The sequence below is a fragment of the Equus caballus genome, chromosome 6, assembly GCF_041296265.1.
Source record: "Equus caballus isolate H_3958 breed thoroughbred chromosome 6, TB-T2T, whole genome shotgun sequence".
Lineage (NCBI taxonomy): Eukaryota > Metazoa > Chordata > Mammalia > Perissodactyla > Equidae > Equus > Equus caballus.
Genome location: NC_091689.1, coordinates 8065364 through 8089079, shown reverse-complemented (window position 1 = coordinate 8089079; position 23716 = coordinate 8065364). Strand labels below are relative to the sequence as shown.

The following is a 23716-nucleotide window of genomic DNA, read 5'->3' as shown; positions in this document are numbered from 1 at the left end:
CTCCTACGAATGAGGACATTCTCCTTCATAATTGTAAAACGATTTTCACACCTGAGAATATTAACAATTATTTCTAATATCTTCTTCTTTTCAGTCCAATTTCCCCAGTTGTCCCCAGGAGGACTTTAACACCTGTTTTCCTTTTTTTTTCTTTTTTTTTTTTGTTGAGGAAGATCAGCCCTGAGCTAACATCTGCTGCCAATCCTCCTCTTTTTGCTGAGGAAGACTGGCCCTGAACTAACATCCGTGCCCATCTTGCTCTACTTCCTCTACCGCTGTGCCACTGGGCCGACCCCTAACAGCTGGTTTTACTGATTCTTGGTCAAATCAAGATCATGCATTTCCTTTGATTGTTGCATCACTTCAGTATTTTTTAAATCTAGAACAGTCCCCTGGCTTTTTTCTGTGACCTTGACCTACCTGAGCCAAGAACAGTTGTGTTATATGATGTTCACATTGGGATTTTTTTTTTTTTTTTAAAGATTTTATTTTTTTCCTTTTTCTCCCCAAAGCCCCCCAGTACATAGTTGTATATTTCTCGTTGTGGGTTCCTCTAGTTTTGGTATGTGGGACGCTGCCTCAGCGTGGTCTGATGAGCAGTGCCATGTCCGCGCCCAGGATTCGAACCAACGAAACACTGGGCCGCCTGCAGCGGAGCGCGTGAACTTAACCACTCGGCCACGGGGCCAGGCCCCACATTGGGATTTTTGAAGTCTTTCTTTGTGTATTACTTAATTTGTTCCTCTTCCTCCTATTTTTCCCACAAACTGAAAGTACCTCTAATGGCTTGATTAGATTCTGATTAAACAATTTTTTTCAAGAATTTTTGAAAAAGGCTAGTGTTTCTCAACCTCTAATATCGTGACTCACTTGGGAACCTATTTAAAATGCAGATGCTGATCCAGTAGGTCTGGGCTGGGGCTTGTGACTCTGCATTACTAGCAAGCTCCCAGCGGGTGCTGACGTGCTGGTCCACGGACCACACTTTGAGTAGCATGTCGAAGGTGTTACTGAGTACTTCACATTGCATGGCATCGGGAGGTAGACAATGTCAAGCTGTCCCAGCATGAGTGATGCAAAGTTTGAGCCCTTGGTTATGGTAGTGACTGCCAGATAGCCCCACCATAAAGGCACATCTCCCCTTCTGCAATTAGAAGTCATCTTGGGGTGATCTTGGGGCAATTAGAAGTCATCTTGGGGCAGTGGCAACACGAAAGTTTTTAAGTCTTTATTTACCACTTTCAACTTCTCCTTTTGTAATATTCCTTTCGTAATTACTTTTATAACCTCTGTTTTTCCCACACTGTGCGTTTGGCTTGCTGCCGGACGCTAGTGCCTGAAACAGAGCGGGCATGTGATGACCATTCAAAGGAATGACATGGAATTTGTGATTTGTGCCTTTGATATTGAAAGCCGACTCTGTGTTTTTAATTTGAAACTGATTTTTATTTAAAACAATTAATAAATGTGCCTGGTAAAATAATTCAAAAATACAAACAGATGTGTAATAAAATGTGTCCCTCCCATCTTAGACGACTCCTATCCAGTCCCCCAGCCCCGCTCCCTGTGATTAGCCATGATCCCCACTTCTTGTGGACCCTACTGAACTATACAGAAGTATATATGTAGGGGCCCGCCCTGTGTAGTGCTTGGGTTCAGTGTGCTCTGCTTTGGCAGCCTGGGTTCGTGGGTTCAGCTCCTACATTACTTGTTGGTCATGCTGTGGCAGCAACCCACGTGCAAAGTAAAGGAAGATTGGCATGGAGGCGAGCTCAGGGTGAATCTTCCTCAGCAAAAAAATGAAAAGTATACACTTATATCTGTGTCTACTTTATATTCCCCCTAGAGGGAATACGCCATCACTCTAGTTATGAATCTTGCTTTGTTTCATTTACTGGTCTATGTTCCACCTCATCACTTTTCATGACTGCATGGCATTCTTTGCTATAGACATAGCAGCATCTATTTAACCAGTCCCTTCTTGGTGGACACTTAGGTTATTTCAAGTGTTTTGCGATTACAAAGAAGGAGGCAATTAACACCCACCCACATACGAGGTTATATGTATATACATTTTATCTACAGCGTAAATCCCTAAAAGTGGAATTGCTAGACAAAAGGTGTCTGCATTTTAAAAATATTTTTGATAGATATTGTCAAATCACTCTTCAAAGAGGTTGTACCAGTTTACACTCCCGCCGGCAAGGTTGCATGAGGTGCTTCTAATACACTCCTTCTGCTGTGTGTGTGTGTGTGTGACACAAGTAAACAGTGACTACCTGCCCCATACAGGCCTGGTCAGAGACCTTTTCACAGCTGACATCTCCAAAGCCAGAAGTCAGACTGCCTCCCTCCCTCCCCTCCACCCCAACCCCAGGGGCCAACCAGCCACAGCTTCCGGCTGGGCTGGCCGAGTTTGTCTCCTATCTCACTTCCATCCCTTCTTCCTTCTGCCTTCTCTCTGCCTCCACCCCAGTTCAGGTCTTCATCCTCCATCTCCGAGTCTACGGCTCTGGTCTCCCCATAGGATCTCATGTCCCCATACCCCTGATTTCGTTTCCAACGTGCAGCTGCCAGCTTTGAGCACATCTCTCTCCTGTTCGCTATCCTCTAGTCTCCCTAAGCGGCACCCACAGCTCGCGAGAAAAAGCCCACGCCCTGGGTCTGGCTATGCATCCGCATTATCTGGCTTCTCCTGCTTTCTACAGCATCATTTCCCCTTTCCCGCCTTGTGTGCAATTCCAAAATTGCTATCATTGCCCACTCCCCGGGCTGTGACTGGCCCCTGACGCTCTGGCGTCCTTTCCTGATGAACCCACCCGCTCAGGTCACCTTCACCTGAATCCCTCTTCCTTCCCAAACTCCTCAGAGCCTCCACCCCACAGGAAGCATTTTCCAATCCCTTCACGGCTGTCCCAGGGGGTCAGGTGTCCTCTGCGCTCCCGCCTTCTGTGTAATCACCAGGTTTTAGACAGTCTGTCGGGTGTCTTTCTCCACACTAGAGTGAGTTCCTTGAGAGCAGAGACGCGGCGTAGTCATGGCATGTCCCCGGGGCCTGGCACCATGCCTGGCACACGGGAAGCACCATACGTGTGGTTGAGTTGAACTCTGTGGGCAAAGGATGTGTGGGTAGCCGTGGTGTGGAAAGGCTGACTGCGGTCTCATTCACAGCCGGAGCCCTGCTGACTGCGTGCCTGGGCCTCTGGGATGCAAATCTGGGGGAACCAGTGTTTGCATGGAGAGCAGGAAATCGAGCAGGACCCCGAGGAGGAGGGGGAGGGGGAGAGGGAGGGGAAGGAGGGCAGAGGCAGGCAGACCTGAGTATCTACCCTGAGAAGGCTGGGCTCCACCTCAGACTGGGGCTGACGGAGCTGAGTGTGGGCACCGCGGGTCTCTCTTCCCAATCGGCGGTTCCCCGGCGCTCTGCTACCAGGGAAAAGTTGGGGCGGGGGCGGGGGGAGTATCATATACACTACAAGCTCCCTCGGAGACTTGGGGGGCAGCTCAGCACCTGGGGCACCATGAGGCAGGCTTGAGGCTGGATTCACAAGGTAAGGGGATGAGAGTGTGGGAGGAAGAAGGAAGGTGGAGCTGGGGGGACAGGGACCAACCTTTGGGAAGGGCAGGTCTTCCTTCGCCCCAGTGTGTGTTGGGAGAGCAAAGGCTGCCCACCCCCGGCAGAGGGGTGAACGATGCTGGCCCTCATCTCTCCAGCCCCCGAGGCGGGGGAGGGGGCCGGGGGCGTGTGCCCCACGGCAGGCGGGGCGGGCCGGCTCTAGGGAGCCCGGGCGTCTGCGAGGACAGAGAGGCCTCTAGTGGCCACCGCGGGAATCAGGAGAGGGCGGGCCGGGAGGTCACTTCCTGCCCGGGCCTGGGGCTGCCCAGTTTTGCAAAGGAAGTGCTGCCAGGCCCGGAGGGGCGGGGGCAGGAAGTGGGCCGGAGGCTCCTGCGAGGGCGCGGCCAGTGGGTACCCAGAGGCCGCGGGGGGTGGGGGGGACGGTGGTGGCAGGGAACGAGACCGCGCGCCCGGCCCCACCCGGTCTCCCCAGAGCCCCCGAACTTCAGCCCGCAGCCCCTCAGCCTCGTTCAGTTCCCGGGTTTGCCGCTGAACTGAGCTTCCGCGGAACTCGGCCTGCTCCCCACCTCCCCGCTCTGGGGCCCCACCAGCCCCTCCCCGCTCCGCTCCAGGGCAGAAACCACACCCCTCCCGTCTCCAAATACCTTCCAGGGGCCTCCCCTAGGGACTCAGCTCAGCTGTGCTTTAGAGCTAATATTACTGAGTCCTCCGTGTGCGAGCACTTAGTCAATTCTGCAAAGAGGGCGTAGCTCCATTTTGCAGATCTGATAACTGAGGCCAAGAGGTAGGATCATTAAATAGTACAGCCCGATGCACTCAGCTCTACTCAAAGCTGTGGTTAACCGTGCACATTCACACTTGCAGGCCCCTCCTACTAACATCCCCCTCCCTCCAAAGGGTTTGTCGAAGAGGGGTGTGGCTGCATGGGACACAAATTGCTCCCTCCACTTCAACCTCCGCCAATAACCACAGAGGCACTATAAGGGATCTGGCTTTCTCTTTAGTTCTCATCACACTGTGGGGCTCTCAGTGACAGAGAAGGCACTTAAAACAGGAAGGTCACCCGAATCAGGCCAACCTTGTCCTCCCTCCCACCCACAGCTGGGGGAGGGAGGGGAATGACAACTCCACTTGCCATCCCCCTTGGCACTAGTATGTGGGTCCCCTAGGGGGACGGTCCCCAACCGTCAGGCCCTGGGAAGAGACCCAAGGCCTTGACCTCCAGACTCAGCATTCGGGGGAGGGGTTCCAGATAAAGGAGTCAGAGCTGGAAGGCAAATGTCCTGGGAGCTGCCCCCAGCCAGCAGGGGGCGAGGCAGGGGGCTGCAATGGGTGGGTTGGCACAGGGGAGGGGGGACACCTTGGCCAGGCTTCCTAGAGACCCCCCAAATCCCACAAAAGGGTCCCACCTCCTGCAGATCCCCTGAAGGCACTGGTGAAGTATGGGCTGGGTGGAGGAGGCACGATCAGGTGGTGCAGAGACCCCCACACACTCAGCTGGTGGGCCTACCACAGTGCTGGCCACAGAGAAGGTGCTCAATCGTGTTTGGAATTAACGAATGGAGCGAAGTGTGTGTGTGAGGGACAGAGGACAGGGCCTGGGGCCCCTTGGCCCAGCTTGTTTCATTCAGAAATTAGCAGTTTAAAAAAAGGTAAAAATCCTTTCCAACTCTCCCCCCAATTTATGGGCCCAGGAAAGGGGTGAGGGAGGGGTGTATCTAGCCCAACCCTTCCCTCTTTAAAAATCTATATACACATATACATATTTATATGGCACCGAGAAGAGGTCCTACCTGTGCCCCTGCATGTGGAACTGGGGGAGCCAAGCCCCAGGGCCCTGGGGTGGTCAAGGCAGACGTGAGGGGGTCTCGGGTGAGCTGGGGAGCAGCCCTCAGCTACTGCTGAGCCCAGAGAAGCTGGAACCTGGGGTCCTGAAGGACAGACCCTGCTGCCTTCACAAGTGGTGACAGCTCTTGTCCCCTCCCCCCGCCGTCCGCCTAGGCAGAGGAGCGGGGGCTGTGTCAGCCCCAAGGGAGGAGGTGAGAAGACTGGTTCCTTCCCCATGAGGCTAGACTGCAGCGACCTGGAGACTGTTCCAGAGCTGAAACGATCGTGGCCCCAGCCCGGGAAAACCAGGCCAGAAAGAGGGCTCTACGCAAGGCACTTGTGTCCACTGTTCCCAGGCTGGCGGTCCAAGGCGAGGGGCAGCGGGAAGCCGGCCCCTCCCCCAGGCAGAACCGGAAAGGGCCAAGGGGCCCAATTTGGCAGCAGAGAAACATGGCAGCACAGAAAGAGAGAGAGAGGAAGGGGAAGTGGCACGCAGGACCCCACAGGTCCCCTGAGAAAGAGGAGGATCTAAGGCACTGACACGGGGACCCGGGGGCTCATGGCCCTCGGTGCAGCCTGCTGCCCCCTTCGAGGCCTGGCCAGGCTGGTGGGGGGGGGGGGGGCGCCCACTTCCCCATGGCACTGAGGTGGTGGTGGCGGCGGCCGCTGGGCTTTCTTAGGGAAAAGTCCGCGTGTGAGGGGTGTGGGTGGCAGTCAGGGGCAGGTCCTGGCCCCAGGGCACCTCACTAGCTGCCGGGCCGTGGCTGCCTGAGCACTGAGTACACGTCGTCCACGCGGCTGAGCTGCTCGAAGAATGGCAGGAGATCGTGGAGCTCCGTGTCACTCATGTTGTCAAACCACGAGGCCACTGGTACCTGGGGAGATGGGTGAAGGGCGGTGAGGGGAGCAGGTGGCCCTGCTTGGGTGCAGGAATGGGCTGACCCCCCGCTTGGGTGTGGGGCACTCACGGCGTTGTCGGGATGGAAGACGTATGAGGCGGGAGAGTTGTCCAGGATGAGCACCCGCCGGAGGTCTCGGCCCAGCCGGCTCAGGTCCTTCACGTAGTTGCCCCGGTGGAAGACGCAGGACTCCCGAAACAGCCGCGCCCGGAAGGCCCCCCACTTGTCCAGCAGGTCGGCGACCGGGTCTGCATACTGGGGCGGGGGGGGGGGGGGGGGGGGTGGGGAAGGTGGGTCATCCAGGGCCAGGGCGTCCCTCCAGCCCCGTGCTGGAGGCGGATGGGAGGCTGGGCTCCCGGGGCCCTGGCGGGATGGGGCTCACCTTGGCCAGGCTGGCGGTGAACAGCACACACTCGAAGAGCTCGCCCATCCGCTGCAGGAACTCATCGACGTGGGGCCGCTTCAGCACATAGACCTGGGGGGCGGGCTGGTGAGGGGCTGCTGGCTGCAGGCCGGGTGACGTGGGGTGGGGTGGGGTGGCTGAGGGCTGGGAGGGAGCCGGTGGAAGAGGCAGAAGAGCACAGGACCGGGGCTGGTCCCATGGCCTTCGGGCTCTGCTACGGAAGCCACCACCCCCCTGGTGGGAGAGGATCAAAATGAACCTGGACTCCTGGCTTCGGGCCCTACCTCACGGGAATCAATTCTCAGTTCCTTCCCCACCATGGCCTCAGCCAAGTGTAGGGACCTGGGGGACCGCCCCCTCACCCCAAGGCTGCAGGGCACCGGTCCCCGAGCCAAGTAATGGAGAACAGGCTGGACAGCACACAACCTATCCTGAATTACTTGAACTGGGTCCCGGGCAGGGTGGGGCAAGGGGGCGCTGAGGAGGAACCCCACTTCCTACAGGCCTTAGAGCAGGGCCAAGTCCCTGAGGATCTGTGTAACCTCGGGCAAGTCTCACACCCTCTCTGAGCCTCTAACATTCCACATCTAAAATCCCAGCTGGGGCTCTCAGGATTGGTGGGAAGAGCCTGGGGTCTGGAAGGCAATGCCAAGCCCACCGCCTCCCGGGATCCTGGCCCCTCACCTGGTGGACCACCCCATCAATCTCCACGGGGATGATGAAGTCGGCATTGTTCACTGGCTGTAGGGGGAAAAGGGCGGCTGGAGCTGGGGCAGGGCCTGCAGAGCCCACCCTCCCAGGCCAGGACAGGCCCCCTGGGAAACTGGGCTAGGGGCTGCTGGGCAGGGCCCACCTTGAAGGAGCTGTGCACCAGGGTCTCGTCCAGGTCGATGACCACGCAGATCTTGTCCGAGTCCTGGGCCTTGGCCTCGGGAAGCAGGTACTGGACTGGGGTCTGCTGTGGGGACACGTGGGGCTGGCTGAGGGTGCCTATCTCAAGCCCCAGTCACTTCTCCTACACAAGTCTGCCCTCCCCCAGCCTTCTACCTGGGGGGCCACAAGGATGGTGACAGAGGCCACCCCCCCTCCCCCAGCTCTGCCCCTGCCCGCTCTGCTGCCGGGCTCTCCAGGCCTCACTTCCCCACCAAGGGAAACCAAGGCGGGGGAAAAGCCCCCACTGAGAAGGGGAATTCAGACTTTCCTTGGCTGGGGGGTACCCAGGGGTCTTGGGGGGCTCATGGCCTGGCTGGGCGATGCCGCGGAGGGGTCGGTGGGGGGGGCTTCACCCTCCTCAGTACCTTCCAGAGCCTGCAGGCCTGTCATGTAAAGCCCCTTTCCCTAACCCCCTCCGGGCTGAGGCCAGGTGTCCCCGCAGCCCCCACCTGGCCGCCACGCACCTTGGGGACGGCTCCGTTCTCCTCCACGAGCAGGGGCGCCCCACTGTGGGCCGGCAGGGCCTCCCCGTCATCGCGGCAGACGCAGCAGAAGAGTGAGTGGAAGATGCCCCGGCTCCGGGGCTTCTGAGAAGCCGCTGACTTCTGGTCACCTGGAGCGGGGAGGACCAGGGTGGGGGCGTGCACAGCAGCCGGCGGAGGCGCGCACAGGTGCCCCCTGCGAACCCCCGCGCTGACACGGTGTGGCCTGGCCGTCCCACCTCATCGCGGGAGACAAGCTGAGGAGGCTCAGACCCTCCTGAGGGTGTTGGCTCCAGGCCACCCCTCTGCTCCCCACAAGTCGTCCTAGTGGGCGCACAAAAGTACCCATGTTAGGCGTGGATTGGCTGGAAGGAGTATAGCGATGGTGCTTTCTCTTTTCCTAGGCTCCGTCGTTGCGGAGGAGTCAGTCCCCCTGGGGGCCCCTCCTGAACCCCCTTACCTGGGCGGCCCCAGCTTAGTTGCGCCCCTGCCAAGGAGGCCCGGAGCCTGGGGCCCTGCGGCCCGCTCCCGCCCTCCTTCCATCCTCTCCGCCCCCGTGGGACCAAAGTCCTCCCTGAAACTGGGCCCAGAGGAAGGCAGTGGGGACCTGGGGCCAGTGTCCGGCGGCCATCTGCCGGCCCCGCCTCCTCCGCCCCCGCCCCGCCCAGACCTCCAACCTAGAGCCTGGCGTCCGCCGGCTGATTGACGGGCCCACCCTCCAGCCGCCCCCTGCCCCCGGGAGAAGCTAGGCTCCGGCCAGAGGTGGGCAGACCTGGAGGGACATCCTAGCCTCTGAAACCAACACCGGGAGGGGAGGGGCAGCCCCCCAGCCCAGCCCCGCCAGCCCCGGGGCGCCGGGCCGAGGTGGGCGGCGGGGCTTCCCAGGTCGGTGCGTGTGTGCGCACGTCCCCACCCGACACCCGCATCTCCCCGCGGGCGCGCAGGCGACCCTTAGAAGTGGGTGCCCTCTTGGTGCCTCTGAGGTGCCCGGCGCCTCCAACGCGTGACGCGGAAGTTTGTAAGGAACGTGGCTATGTGTTGGCGGGAGATCCTTCCAACCCTCCCCAGCTCGCTGTCACCTCGGCGCCCCCTCCTGCGACCCGACCAGCCCGCGGCCCAGAGGGGGCGGAGTCTCAGCGGGTGGCCCGAAGGCGCCCTCTCCGACCCCCCCTCCCAGCCCCATTGGCGCCAATGGGGGGGAGGGGGCGACTCTCGGGCACCGCTCACTGCCAGTCCGGGAGACCCGGAAGGAGCGCCCTCTCTACCCCTGCCTCAGTTTCCCCACCTCGAACAGACACGAGCGCCCGAAAGGCGCCAGGCCCCGCCCCGCGTCTCCGAGCCTCCCCAAGTTCAAACTCTCACCCCGCTCGCTCTCTGGCTGGAGCTTCGGGCCCCACCAAGGCGGGCGCGCGGGGCTGCGGCGGCGGTAGCCCCGGGGAGGGTCCCGGCCCTGTCCTCGGCCCTCCCGCGGCGCCCGGGCTGCGGCCCCCTCCGCCCGCCCCTGTACCTTTGCCCCGTAGCGGGCTCCGCGCCTCCTCCTTGCTGATCTGAGTAATGACTGCCGAGCTGTCCATGGGGCCGGGCGCGCTCCGCTCCGGCCGGACTCTGGCCCGGGTGCCCGGCCTCCCCCCCGGCTCGGGCCGGAATCGGGGCGCGGGGGGGAGGGGAGGGGTGGGAGGGAGGGATCCCCGCGAGCTTCAGAGGGGAGGGGAGCCAGGTTCTTAGGGGGAGGGGGAGGGAGGGGGTGCGGAGGAAACTTTGTTACAACATGGAGTTTCCTCCCCGCGAGGCGGATGCAAACATGGAACCCGGGCGCCGTTTCAAGGCTCCCCCTTAAAAGGGCAACGGCTTCGGCGTGACCTGGACTCGGCCGCGGCTTTCATCACTTCTGGGGCCGGCGCGGCTCGGCGGGCGGGGAGGCGGGCCCCGCCGGGTTCCTGCCGCTCCAGGGGGCGTCGCCTCCCTTCCTGCCGCCCGCCCGCGGGGCCGAGCCTCTGCGGCTGCGTGGCAGGACCAGCACCCTGCCCACCCAGCCCGAGAGCCAAGGGCCGGGGCCCGCCCACGCCGGGGAGTGCCCGAGGGCCGCGCGGCTCCGCCTTTGCGCGCTCCGAGGGTCGCGGACCGACCTCTTCCCGGTTTCCCCATCTGGGAAATGGGCATAACGCTGTTTGGTCTGTAAAAGGGATCTTCTTTCCCATAGTCGCAGGGGCCACCTCGCGGGGAAGTCGTGAGCAAGCGAAGGCTGTTTGCGACCTCCAAACTGCTGTGCAGATCCACACAGTTATGCTCTTGACCAGACTGTGACGCTCGCCACCCACTCCGGGCCAGGTGACCCGCTCTGTAGAGCGTAAAAATTCCAACTCCCTGCCACGGGATGCCCCCTGTCGACCTCTCCCAACTGCCCCACCTGGCGCTCCGCAGTCCGACCCCCCCCCCCCCCAGTCGCGCCAGCCACCTGGCGTTCCCACCAGGAGGAGCCAAGCGCCTCGACGCCTCAGGGCCTTCGTAAGCGCTGTTCCCTCTGCCTAGAACACGCTTCTTCCCCCTTCTCGGAGCCAAATCCCACCGACCTCGATGAAATGTCACCGTCTCCAAAAGACCTTCCCGACCCTCTCCTTTACTCCACACGCCGGCCACTCTGTGATTAACGGGGGTGGGAGGGGTGCTCTCTGGCGGGGCCCGTACACAGTGGGCGCTCAGTTCCTGCGAGGCCAATGCCCGACCGTGGGGACCACAGCCATCAACCGTTTGGAAGGTTTTAAAACAGCCGTTCCACCCGGATCCGTGCAGACACCCCGGGCCGGCGCGGCGTCCGCGCTTCCACGCGGATCCTTCACGAGGGAAACTCCTGCGTTACGTGCCAGGAGGTCTACGGGTGCGTTTCTTTTTTTTTTTTCCCCCTGTTTGTGAAGTTCCTTCCATTCGTCGTTACTATTTTGTGTTCACAATTTTAAAAATAATAATAATAACGCCGAGCCTGACGAACACGCCCCAGCACTTCCTTCCCCCGCGGGCCGCAGCGGCGGGCGGGGCGGGCGCGTCCTGTCCCGTCCGGCCGCCGGGGCGAGCGCGGCGCACGTCCTCGGGGCGGCGGGGGGCGGAGGGGAGGCCCCGCGCGGGGCCGGATGCCGAGAGCGGCGCCGCCTGGAGGCGCGCCAGGGTCCTGCCCTGCGACGGGGGCCGGGAGGAGGTGGGCCGGGGCTGCGATCGCCCCCAGGCTAGAACCCACGGCCCCCCTTCCTGCGCTTAGGGCGCCCGCACGGCCGCCATATCGCATTTAATCCTCATCGTCGCTTACGTGTGGCGAGCGCTTAGTCTGGGTCCCTCATTTCCTTTACTCCTCAGAACGACCCCCTTCTTATCCCATTTTACAGATAAGGAAACTGAGCTCCCAGAAGTGAAGCGACTGGCCCCAGCGCTCCAGCCAGGGCGGAAAGGGCATTCCGGCCACCCAGCGGAACCCCCCTCCCCTTCGGCCCGGCCCCAGGGCGGGGCCTCAGCGTTGTCTCCGGCCGCCCAGCCCGCGCTGACCCCAAAAGGAAATGTGTGGCGTGGGGCTGAGTGAGCCCCTGGCCTCGCCCCTGATCTGAGCAGGCCGGCTCGCCTTCCTCTCCCTCCGTTTCCCTTTGTGAAGGCTGGAAGCTGGCCAGTTGTCCTCTTGAGGGTCAGAGGAGCTGAAGCGGGGATAGGGCGTTGGGCAGGGCCGCTGCTGCCCGCTATTCCCTTCACCTCCCACCTCCGACACACACCCATCGCCCCCTCCAAGACTTTGCTGGTGCGGGCCTCCTCCCCTGGGAGAACTTCCCTCCTCCTAGGCTGCCAGGCACCCCGAGGTGCACCTTCTGCCAGGGCAAGGTGGTTGCCTTGAGTCAGGAGGCCCAGGGTCTGGGGATCTGTGGGGACAGAGGAGCTGGTGGAAGTGTTCTGTAGGGTTGGGGGGGGGGTGTTCACAGCCGGCTGCTAGCCCTCTCTACCCCAGCAGCAGGGGTCGCCTTACCCACAGTTTATTTTTATCTGTTTCATGGGTTTGCACCCCAGGAGGAACAAAGTCCTGGGCGCCGTGTGTTTCTGCCAACAGTGCAAGAGCGTCTTTTCCATCGAGCACCTCAGCTTCCAAAGGAGGTTGGTAAAAAAAAGCCCCACCCATGCAGGGCGGGGCAGCGCAGAAAGGCAGGGCGCCCTCGCGGGTCCTGGGGAGAGTCAAGGTGCCGGGCCACGCCCAGCCAGGGAGGCGGACACGGAGCATCCCCTCCCGGCTCAAGTTAGAGCTGAGCATGGGGGCTGGGAGGACCGAAGCTATTATGGGGGTCGGGGTAGCTCTCTGTGGGGTCTCCCTGCCCTGAAAGGACTGACCTTGGCCTGACCACTCATGGCTCACCCCTCGCCCAGGCCCAAAATAGCCCCTTCGCTCGCCCTATGGTCCCCTCCCCTCCCGCCTTCCTTGCACTCAAGCTCTCAATTCCAGGCTTAACTGTTCATATGACCAACCTGCCGTTTCTCTGGGATCCCCGGTCCTTCTCCACGAGATCTAAGAACTCTCCACAAGGTTGCATGTCACTACGCTTTTGCACACACAGATCTCCCCTTCCACCTCTGGCACGCTCATCCCCGCTTGGCATCCCCCTTTCTCTATTCAGCTTTGGAAATCCTTTCCAGGAGATAACTTCTCTGGCTTCTGCCTCACTCTTTCCAGGTGTGCCCGAGACGCACTTGGGTTGTTCCCTCGTCCCACCGCATAGTGTTTGGTTGTGTCGTTTACTTAGCTGTCCCCCCACTGGGGTGTGAGCTCCTTGAGAACTGACATCTTTAATTCAGGACTTTGCCTTCCTGCCCCACGTCTAGCACAAAGCAGGGGCAGACCCCAGGGGCGGGGAGGGGCTTCAGCGGGGGGCGGGGGGGGCATCTGCAGGTAGCAGAGGGGTCTGGAAGATGCCTTCCTCCACTACCCAGCTCCCATCTGTCCCCTCCTTCAGCTCGCCCCATCTTCTCCAAGGCCAGCCCGGAGAAGGGGACTGGGCGGCCTTCTCGCCCAGGTACCCTCTCTCACTGTTGCTCTGGTTGAGCCAAGACCCGTCCCACCCCGTCCTCCTTGAGGCCCCACTCGCAACGTTGCCCTTTTAAGAAAGAGGAAATTCTTCTCATAAACAAGCGCCCCAACCTGAGCGCGGAGCTCGGGTCGCCGGACCCCTGGGAAATCGGGGGTGCTCCGGGGCACAGCGCCCACTCCAGGCTCAACCCAGGGGAAAGGCTCGGTGGCCCCTAGTCGCCGCCGCTCTCCACAGCTCCCGGCCTGGGGTCTGCGGGCCGGCAAGAGGCTAGAGGAGGGACTTGGGGGAGCCTAGAAACCGCCCAGGGAGCGTCTGTAAAGTACAGCCCCTGCACGGGGCGAAGGGGTGCCGGGCCGCTCCCAGCGGTCAGGGGGTTCCCCGCCCACACAGCGCCCGCGGCCCCCTCCGCGCCTGGGCGGATTCCGAGGCCCCAGGGCGCGAGGCCGGAGCGCCCGCCTTCTCCTCTTCAGCCCGGAGGGGTGAGGCCGAGGCTGGGAGTGTCGGCGCTCGGGACCGTCCCTGCCCCTAGGGGGAGCTAAGAGTCAGCGCGGAGGGAGCGTTAACTGCACGGCGTGGGAGTCTGGGCCGCCCGGTCCCCTGGGGAGATGACAAATGAATTGGGCCTCGGAGGCAAGGACTCTTGGGATCCTTCTGACCTGGCGCCTGAAGGGAGGAGAACCGCGCCTCGATTTTACTGCCTGGAAAATGGGTTGTGGGTGGGTGGAACAGAACGGCTGAGGCCACTCCAGCGAGACCAAGAGCAAACCAGACATTGCCCTGCTCTTTGGGACAAGAAGTGAAGTCGAATTTACAGAGCGTTCATCCGACAGCGCCAGTGGGGAGCCTGTGTTCCGCCCCACACTGGGGCGGTCTGTCAGATCGCTCCTATAGGTGCTCAATAAATACTTTTGGAATGTTTTTTTTTTTTTTTTTAAGTCCCGAGTGCCACGTACTGTGTTAAAGTGCTTTACATCCATTGCAGGATTGGTGGTGTCCCCATTTTACAGATGAGGACATTGAAACCCATAGGTTAATCAGTTGTCCGAACTAGGAAACAGCAGGTCTCTGTGGAACCCAGGCTGCTCCACGCCGTCTTGCTGCCTCCACCCCCGCCTCCCCCCGCCCCCCATCCAGCACCCAGTCTGCCGCACCCATGCCACCCACTCATGCCACCGGCAGCCAGGCCCCGGGGTGGGAGTTCATCCGGAGGGCTCTGGCTGCTCTTCAGGAACCCCGTACAAGAAGCGCTGGTGGGAGCTGTGGGCCAGAAGGGTGGCTCCGTGGGCGATTGAACAGGTCCAGACCTGGGGGAGGGGCGACCGTGAGGGGCGGAGAGCGGGGACAAGGCCTCGGGGGAAGCCCCGGTGCAGCCCCCTCCCGTGGCCTCCTCTCCGGGTCTCCCGCATCCCCAAGGCCCCCCGCAGACCCTGCAGTACCAGGTAGGTGGTGAGGCACAGGTAGGCCGCGGCCAGCAGGGCTACGAGGCCGAAGTAGGCAGGGTGGGGGAGGCTGGGCAGGTAGCTGACCACGAAGTAGAGATTGATGGCACAGACCAGCGCCATGATGAAGGAAGTGACGATCTTGCTCAGCCTGGGGGACAGAAGGGGGCTCAGGACTGGCTACATCTCCTCCTCCTCTTTCTCCCCAGTGCCCGCCGCCAGCCCGGAGCTGGGGCGGGAGAGAGCGATGGATACACGAGCTGGCTTCTCCGGGCTGTGAGACCTGGAGCAGCCCCTTCACCCACTGCTGCCTCTTGGGTCCTCCAGGCTGCACATTTGCAGGATTTTGGCAAGAGCAGAGTCTGAGACAAGGGCGAGGAGCTCAGGCTCCAGAAACAGCCCCCACCCCTGGATTCCAGTCCTGGCTCCCCTCCCCCACCCCTTGCTAGCTGTGTGACCCTGTACAAGTTCCTTAACCTCTCTGAGCTTATCTGGATAATGGGGATAATGGTAATTCCTACCTCCTGGGGGCTCTGAGGATCAAATGCAGTAATGCCAGTCCAGTGCTTGGGCCGGGGAGTACTCACAGGCCATTGGCAAACTCCTGCATGATGGCGGGCATGCTGGTGAAGGTGAGGATGGGCAGCACAGCGAAGGGAAGCTGGGGAGGAGCGGGAGGATGGGGCTGAGGGACCCTGCCCTCGGAAAACAGCGCGGAGGGGAGGGATGGACGGGGAATCCAGTCCTCCTCTGCCTGGCTGTGTGCCCTTGGGCAAGTCTCCTGACCACTCTGAGCCTCAGTTTCTCCATCTCTGTGCCCTCCAAGATTGGGGGGCTCCAAAGCAGGAGAAAGTGTTCGGGGCTCTGCTCCCAGGCTGCCTGAGTCTGCATCCAGCTCTGCCGCTGGTCACTTAACTACGTGCATCAGTTTTTCAATCTGCAAAACGGGGATAATGGTGGATCCTACCCCCTGGGGTGGCTGTGGGGATTCTGTGAGCCTTGCAGGGGGGCTCAATATGGGGGATGGCTGTGCTTCCCGTGTGGCGCCGCAGGGGAAGGGGTGGTAGGGACCCCCGCTCACCAGCAAGCTCTGCAGCACGTTGAGCAGGTCGTTGAGGCCTGACAGGTCTCTCACGTCCCTGAAGACGGCCACGAGCACGGTGGGCAGGATGGCGCAGGAGCGAGTGAGGAGGACGCGGGCGAAGCGTGACCACCGCAGCTTCAGGAAGCCCTGGGGTGGGGGGTGGGGGGGCACCTTGGTGGCGGAGTACAGGGCTGGGGATTCCAGAGCAGGGACCCCTGTCGTCCCTCAGCCCATTTCACGCCTGGGGGGACCCTCTGTTTTTCCTTTTCTGATATGGGGGCAGCTCTGACCTTAGTTGGCCCAGAGGGGACAGATGGGGAGAAATTGGGGGGGGGGTCCTTCCACAGCTGATTGCTGAAGACTAAACAGTTTTGGGGAAAATGCTTCTATTAGTCCTGGGTCTGCAGCCTCGGGCCAGTTGCCTCACCTCTCTGAGTCTCTTTTCTCCTCTGTAAAGTGGGCCTTACAATGGTACCCTCTGGGCTGCTTGAAGGATCACCGAGGCCCGTGTCCGAGCCCCCAGTAGTGTGCCCGTTGACCTCGGATCGGGCCCCTGGCCCCCCCGGACCCGCCGCAGGCCCCACCTCCATCACGAATTGTCCCGCGTAGGTGCCAGTCATGGTGGAGCTCTGCCCGGCCGCCAGGAGACCCACGGCCCAGATGTAGAGCGCCGCGGGGCCGAAGAGGCAGCCCAGGATCACGCCCTGGAGGGGGGTGTGGTCAGGCACTTGGCCCCGCCCCCGCAAGGGCCCGCCCGGAGGGATCCTGCCCTCCCACGCCCACCCTTGCGGCGCGCTTACTCCCTGGTAAATGTCCACGGCCACGGTCAGGTTGTTCCTGGGGAAGATCTTGGCGTAGTCCTGGTGGCTGCTGGCACAGATGTTGAACTGCGGGCACCGGGGCAGGAGCAGGGAGATGTGAAGCGCACACTCAGTCTCGTAAAATCAGACCACCAGGCCTTGACCAGGGGTGGAAAAACAGTGGCCCGCGGGCCAAATCCTGCCAGACGTACTTTAGCTAACAATTCTTTTTTCTTTAATGTGAATTTGTTGCTAACATTTAAAATGGAGAAGAATTCACGTGAGAACCCGGTTTCCTGCTTCTCTTGGATTTGTAAGAGCTGGCATTACCGCAAAGAGACAACTGGCTGGCAGTGACGCGAGCTGCCCCAGAGCGCGCTCTCCCTTCCACCGGACCCGCTTCCCACAAATCTACGTCTTGAAGACAAGGAGTGGCCATCCCTATTTAGACCTCTCTCCTTGTGCCAAGGAGCAGAGTGAGACCTGGGAGGGCTGGGACTTCCCAAGGTCACATAGCAAGGCAGTGGCAGTGCCCAGGTCCCTGGAGGCCTGGCCAGCCCTCCCTGGCACAGTGCCCAGCATTCAGCGAGCGCCCAACACCGGCTAGCGGTTGTCAGAACCGGGTGACAGAGCCCCACTCAGAAAGGGAGACGGGCACAGGTCCCACATCTCAGAGAGCCAGGCAGGAGCCGGCTGGCTCCTTCTCTTTGGGAGCCAGCTCAAATGCCACCTGCCCCACCGGGGCTCACGCAGCCCCCTCCCTCTGTGTCAGCACCCCTTTATTCTCCTTCATGCTCTTCCCCTTTGGACTGCTTTGTGGATTTGCTCCTGTCTGCTCACGACCCTCCACATTTAACCTGCAGGAGGGCAGGCTCTTTGTGTCACGGCTGTACCCGCAGGGTCTGGGGCACAGCCTGGTACATAACACAGGCAGTCAACATCGGCTGAACGAGTGCGGTTTCTCTGCTAACTATGGAGATTGTCAGGAGAGAGGACACACGGAAGAGAATGACCGCCTCGCACATTCTGACTCCAGGCTCACACTCAGGCCGGACCTCCCCTGGATCACCCTCTCTTCAGCTGGCTGGGCAGCGCCCGCCCACCCCTCAAGGGGTGGCTGGAGAGCTGGGGCCTAGAGGCTCAGCGCCTCCCTCCCAGTCACCCCCCCCCCCCTTGGATGTCCATGCCTTGCAGCCCGTGGTGGGGTCCGACCCTCTAAGAGCCCACCTGGGAGGAGTGGTCTCTCCCCAGTGGGGTGGGAGGGGCTCAAGCCCCAGGCCAGGGTCACAGACTCCCTCCCCTAGGGTGCCGGGGTGCAGGGCAGAGGCAGAGGGCTCAGTGGTGTGGCCTGGAGTGCCCAGTCAGCTTGTGGGGCCCGTGGGGGGCGTGCCTCACCACAGCCTGGTTGGTCTGCTGGTAGAAGGCCTGCCCAAAGACGGCCACAACGAAGAGGTTGATCAAGAAGGAGACGGACAGGGCGATGGTGGCCTCGATCAGGAAGTACATGTTGGCTTCTCGGATGTCCGCCCGGCGGGACCGGTCTATCTCTCGAGACTAAGGAGGTCAAAGGGAGGGAAGAGCCAATGTCCCTCAGAGCCACCCCAACATCCTTCACCCTCACACCTCTACCTGTGTTCCCCTCAAACCCCAGTTCTTTCTAAAGCCCCCTACATGGCAGCCAGGGACAAGCCCTTCCTACACCTCTGCCCAGAGGCCTGGTCCACAGTGACCAACCATGTGAGTGAAGGGAGACTGGCCTCTGAGGCCCCTGTCTACCTTAGCCCCTGTCCTGCTCCCCTCCATTTGCCAGGCTCCCTCTTCAAACATGCCCAGTTTATTTCTGCCTCAGGGCCTTTGCACTTGCTGTTCCCTCTGCTTGGAATATCTTCTCCCCCATCGTCCTTCCCATCCTTCATGTCCCAAAGATCACCTCCTTACAAAGGTCTTTCCTGACTACCTTTTCAAAAGTAGCCCCTTCCTCAGTCATTCTCTATCATATCATACTTCTCTCATTTGTTTCCTTCAGAGCATCTTTCACAGCGCATAATCCTTTCCTTCATTTGCGTATTCGCTCGTGGTCTGTCCCCCTGTCCCCTGCCCCCGGGACGCAAGCTCAAGGGAGGCAGAGGACTTGTCTATCCTTTCACATCGACCCCCAGCTCCCAGCACACAGTAGACGCTCTATTATTATATGTTGAATAAATAGAACGACTTCACTTCCCGCCTAAAATCGCGAGGGCAGGACCAAAGGGGCGGGGCTCCAGGCTTGGAGGCGGGGCCCTAAGGCAGTGGGCGTGTCTCCCTCCCTCCCCTCTGCTCACCTTGACCAGCGCCGAGTGCAGGTAGATGTTGTGCGGCATGATGATGGCGCCGACGATGCCCACGGCCTGCAGGAGCTCGGGGTGGCCGCAGCCGGGGCAGGAGGGCAGGAACAGGCCTCGGAGAAGCGGCCCCTGAGCGGGACGGGCCACCACGTACTGTGGGGAGGAGCCTCGTCAGGCCCAGCCCCCGGCGCCGCCGGTCTCACCCCGCCCGCCCCGCCGCCCGGGCTGTGGCCCCGCCCCCAGGCTCTGCAGAAGGCAGAGAGAGGGGTGGTCTTGGTCAGGGGTGTTGCGGCTCTGGCTTCCCACCTCGTAGCCGAAGGTCAAGGCCATGATGGTAATAAGGCATCCAAAAAAGGCTTCCAGCTTCCTCAGCCCTGGAGGGAGAGCAAAGGGGCAGAGCAAAAATACCGCAAAATTGTAACATAAGCAATTATTAAAGGCAGATATCTTGAGCACTTTGTTCCAGGCGCTGTGCCAATTGCTTAACATCTAAAACCTCCTGGAGTCCTGGCCGCAGCCCGGTGACGTCTGTGCTATTATTTCCCCGTATTACAGATGGAGAAGCAGCAGGCTGAGTACTTGCTCAAGGCCACCAGCCAGAGGGCGGGCGCGCGCTGGGAACTCTTCCCGCTACAGCAGAGCATCGGGCTCCGACCCCGCAGCGCGGTCCCAGCCATGAGGGGCACACCCACCGTAATTATCGAGGAAGAGGAAGAAGAAAGTGTCCACGATGGTGATGAGCACGCCACCCCAGAGTGGGATTCTGAAACCAGAGCGGCCTGGGTCAGCCCAGCCTGCTCCAGGGGTCTGGAATGCCCACCCGCAGGGCTGGAGACTGTGGAATCTGGCCTTCTGGGACCAGGGACCCAAGTGGCCCCAGCCAGCCATGCAACAAGGGAGAGCAAGCGTGCTGGAGCCAGGAAAATGGCACAGAACTTTCGAGGAAAGGCCAAGCTGGGTGGGGGACCAGCATGGCAGGGAGCTTGGGCTGGGTGCTGATGGCTGCGTGGTGACTGACTTCTGCACATCCCAGGTTCCCCAGAGGACACTGGGCAACGCTCTGAGTCAGAGGGGATGCAGGATGAAATGGACACAGGGAAGTACAAGGCCTGGGGGGGGGGGGGGAACAGCAGCTGTCCCCAGCCCTGGAGTGAAGAGCAGGGGGACCCCAGGGCAGTACCGTCCAGCTGAGAGCAGATTGAATGCAATCGCGGTGCCGATGACCTCCTGCATGTCCGAGCCCACGATGGCCAGCTCGATGGTCAGCCAGAGGATGGTGCGGGGCAGCTAGGGGAGGAGGTAACCCTTCGTCAAGGCTGGGCCAGCTGTCTGCCTGTTGTCTTGGCCCTGCCCGCAGCTTTCCACACCTGGCCCTATACTGCTGGGCTGGAAGCCTGTAAACCACATTGTAAGACGGCCTTGCCAGCTGGCTTCCAGTTAGCTTTCGAAGGAGACACTTATGGGAGACTGAAAGGCAGGAAGAAATCATTTTCCCCTGCTTCTGGTAGTGTTTCTGGCCGTGGCAACAGGCAGCCTGGGCCCCCGCAGTGCTGGTGGCCATTTCAGCAGTGGCAGCAAATGATGGCTCTCGGCCTCCTGCCCAGCAGCTTTCTGATCTCTGGGTCCCTCCTCCGCCTTGTTCCTCCAGCCCTTCCAAAACCTTTGCGACTACATCCCTGCATTTGAAATACCTTTCAAATATCTAGCGGTGTAGCTTCTGTTTTCCTACCTGGATACTGACAATAGCCAGTGTCCTCAGTGTTCGCCTTGGCCAATGACCATCCCGACCCAATGCTTACCTATTTTCTCCTTGGCTGTGTCACGCCCCCAGGTGTCAGTTTCCCCTTCTTAAGTGAGCAGAGCATCTCTAACGTCCCTCTGAGTCTGTATCCTATGAGTTTGAGCCTCATTCTGTCACCGACTAACTGCCCCAAATAACTCAAAGGAGGTTTTGGAAGCACTTAACTATTTCTCCAGATTGTCTTTTTAGTTATGTTAAGAGATGCAATCACCAACCACCCTGAACTGGTCCAAACCCTGCCACTAGGACAACTGCACAGATGGGCGGAGAAACGGCCAAGAGTTACCTCTGCTTCATTTTAATGTTAAGATCTCCGCCCCAGGAGGAGCTTAGGCCTTATTACCATAACATGTGATGTAGGTGGAAGCATGTTTTCAAACTGCGCCTGAGGAACCAATACCTGCCTCTCCCTTTTGAATATTCATTCCCCATCCGAAATAAAAGGCCCTGCTTTCCTGTGCTTGGGGAGCCACGGCTGCAGAATTCCCTGCGTTCTCCTTCTTTGCTGCAAATAAATTGTGCTCTGTGTAACGACTAATTCTGCTGAAGGCTTCGGTTTCAACTCACCGAGAACGGAGCCCGCTTTGGTTGGGTAACAGTTCTTGTCATCTATCAAATGGGCCCGTGATGCCCCACCTGAGATGATGTGTTTATTTGACCACGGAAGCTATAAATGGCTGTTTGTGGCCTGTGAGTGTTTCCTGTCCCGGCCCACCAAGCTCACCTTAGGGTAGTAGAGATGACAGACCTCGCCCAAGTCCTTTCCTGTCACCACACCCAGCCGGGCAGCAAGTCGCTGGCAGAGTAAACCCAACACTGTGGCCCACAGCAGCACCCAGAGCAGCTGTGAGAAGGCAGGGAGACGCTTTCACCCACAGGGGCCAGTCTCTGAGGACTCTCCGGGCTGGCGGTACCCTCTAACCAAGGACACTCCTTAGGGAGAGAATGGGGGAGATGGAGCAAGAAGACCACCCCCCATACACTCCACGCTCTGGCAGGGTGGCCCTGGAGACCCCTTTCTGGCCCATTTGAACTTAACACCTGCTCCCAGGAACACCAGCCATGCAGGCCTCTCTGGGGAAATGTGTTGAGCTGGGGGTCTCCACCCACTTAGCCCTGTCACCCCCCCTCCCCATGGTGCCCCAACTCAGTCACTTTGAATCCAGCCACAGCGCCAGCCTGAAGGTCCGACTCGATGTTTCCTGGATCCAGGAAAGCGATGCTCATGAGGAAGCCCGGCCCAGTGAAGGCCCACAGCTTCCGAAGGCTGAACGTGCCCTGCAGGTGGGAGTGGAGCGAGGGGGTCCTGGGTACTGGGGTGGGAGCAGCTGGCCATGGCCAGCTCCCGGCTGAGTTCCAATGGGCTCATCAGCCCAGGCTGGCCAGCCCTGCCCTCCATTCCCCATGCTGGGAGCTGCCACCCCTGGGGGTTTAGTGGAGGGCCTGGGGTGGGAGGAACTAGCAGGATTTGCTGAATCACAGTGGGTCCTCTTTCTGCCTTTTTTGGCAGCGTGCCTTGTGCAAGCTCTGATTCAGCAGATCCTTAGAGCCCGACGGGGGGCTTTCCTGGGGTCAAGACTCCGTAGCTCAGCCTCCCCCTCCTCAGCCCCTTCTCAGACCACACGCTCTCCTCTCTGGAGTCTGCTGAGCCTAGCGACCCCCCGTTCCCATTCCAGGGCTTGGCCTGGCAGCCTGGGCATACGCCGAAGATTCCGGCGATGCAGGGTGACAGCATTCTAGAAGCCAGCCTGCAGCCTCTTTCACTTCTCCCGATGCCTCCTGACGTCTGGTCCTTTCCTTCGATGCTACCAGAAATCCTCGAGGCCCCAACCCGAATTCACCCCAGGCCCCTTTCCCCTCATAGGAAAGCTGAGATTCATTCAGAAAGCCACTTGATAATTTTTAGACAAATAATGAGCACCCCAGCTAAGCACTGGGGACAGAAGAGGGAAGGGGGCAGTTGCTACTGTCCATCACTGCTGCTCAGAGCTAGAAAGGGCTTGCCCTGGTCTTCAGTGGACCTCCCTTCTCCAGCCTGTGAGGTCCCACATGATCCTGTCAGTCCTGAAAGAGCCCAGGGAGTTTTCATCATTCCCACCTGTTCCGTGTCCGGGATGGGGATCTTCTCACTCAGGTAGGTCCCTCCGGGAGGTGCTTGCTGTGGCCCTGGGCTGGGTGAGCTGGAGGTGGAGCCATAGCTGGGCCGGCTTAGCCTTGGGGCTCCACTGTCACCTGCAAAGGGCCCCAGGAGGCATGGTGAGTGACCTGATTCTTTCCAGTGGCCCAGGGCTAAAGCCATCTGTCTTCCTCTCCCACCTCCTCCTGGCAAAGTGGAGAAATCAAGGCCCAACCGAATAGATGCTCTTGACTGCCATCTGGGGTCCACCACTGCCACCCCTCTACCAAACGTTCCAGAAGATGTGTGGGGAGTGGAGCCTTCAGAACTGCCCTCCTCCCCTGCGAGCGCAGATTCCTGAATCCAGATCTCTCTTGCCACAGAGGATGCAGAGAGGGACGCTGGGCTCTGAGGAGGGCACAGCGATGCCGACATGTGTGCCCCTTGCCTCCTCCAGCAGCCAAGGAAGCTCAGGGGCTCCAGAGGCACCCAGATCAGCCACTCCTGTGCGGACGTGGACAGCCCAGCTCCAGGCTGGTGTCCAGAAGTGGGTCACGTCAAGGACTCCCATGGGGGATCAGGGGCTTCCTTGGCCTCCCTGCCTCTCCCTCGCCCCACTCCCCATCCAGGCACTGTCCCTAGAGGGGCTCCTCACCTGTCATGAGGACGGCAGGCTCTGGCACTCTCTGCGTGGGCCCCGCCTGCCTGGCAGCTCCTCGGCCTGTGCTCCCTGTCTGGGTGCTGGTGCATGTGAGTGTGTGAGCCCACACCCTCAACCCATCCTCAGCTGAGCTCACTGGCCTCACAAACGTGGGGCATTGTGAAACACTTTCCAAAGGCAGAAGTGGCCGGCTCTGCGGAAGGCCTGGTTGGCCACGGTGGAGACTTCACTCCCCTCCTGGCCTGAGCCCCACAATATCTCTGGCCCTGTTCCAGGCACCCATGTTCTGTGCCTCCTACGTGAGATCTGATTTCAAGACACT

At 60.4% G+C, this 23716-nt stretch overlaps 2 protein-coding genes and 1 long non-coding RNA gene across 8 annotated transcripts; 1 reads left to right on the top strand and 2 right to left on the bottom strand.

Moving 5' to 3' along the window:
- Window positions 1-4557: 4557 nt before the first annotated feature.
- Window positions 4558-10119, bottom strand: CTDSP1 (CTD small phosphatase 1). 4 transcript variants are annotated; one of them, XM_023642326.2, is made up of 7 exons: window positions 9629-10119; window positions 8104-8252; window positions 7560-7661; window positions 7391-7447; window positions 6686-6778; window positions 6373-6558; window positions 4558-6279 (listed from the first exon to the last, which is right to left on the bottom strand). In XM_023642326.2, the coding sequence occupies exons 1-7, from the start codon at window positions 9693-9695 to the stop codon at window positions 6151-6153; spliced, it is 783 nt and encodes a 260-aa protein (XP_023498094.1). In that variant the 5' UTR covers window positions 9696-10119; the 3' UTR covers window positions 4558-6150. The 4 variants fall into 4 exon arrangements, with proteins under 4 accessions (XP_023498094.1, XP_023498092.1, XP_070125366.1 ...); XM_023642324.2 differs by having other exon boundaries at window positions 7560-7664; window positions 9629-10093; XM_070269265.1 differs by having other exon boundaries at window positions 6686-6850; window positions 7560-7664; window positions 9629-10027.
- LOC111773839 (uncharacterized) lies at window positions 8784-14087 on the top strand. Its single transcript, XR_011439490.1, has 4 exons — window positions 8784-8883; window positions 10322-10996; window positions 11496-12243; window positions 13095-14087. It is a non-coding gene; the product is annotated as an uncharacterized lncRNA (long non-coding RNA).
- A 35-nt stretch (window positions 14088-14122) lies between these two features.
- Window positions 14123-23716, bottom strand: SLC11A1 (solute carrier family 11 member 1). Of its 3 annotated transcripts, none has more exons than XR_011439443.1 (15): window positions 23389-23716; window positions 22716-22849; window positions 21773-21895; window positions 21342-21461; window positions 19997-20103; window positions 19509-19579; window positions 19123-19190; window positions 18814-18969; window positions 17888-18046; window positions 16493-16579; window positions 16277-16396; window positions 15690-15839; window positions 15130-15269; window positions 14606-14759; window positions 14123-14473 (listed from the first exon to the last, which is right to left on the bottom strand). XR_011439443.1 is itself a non-coding variant. In NM_001081857.2 (15 exon segments), coding segments are annotated over 15 exon segments (1635 nt in total). In that variant the 5' UTR covers window positions 23396-23442; the 3' UTR covers window positions 14174-14368.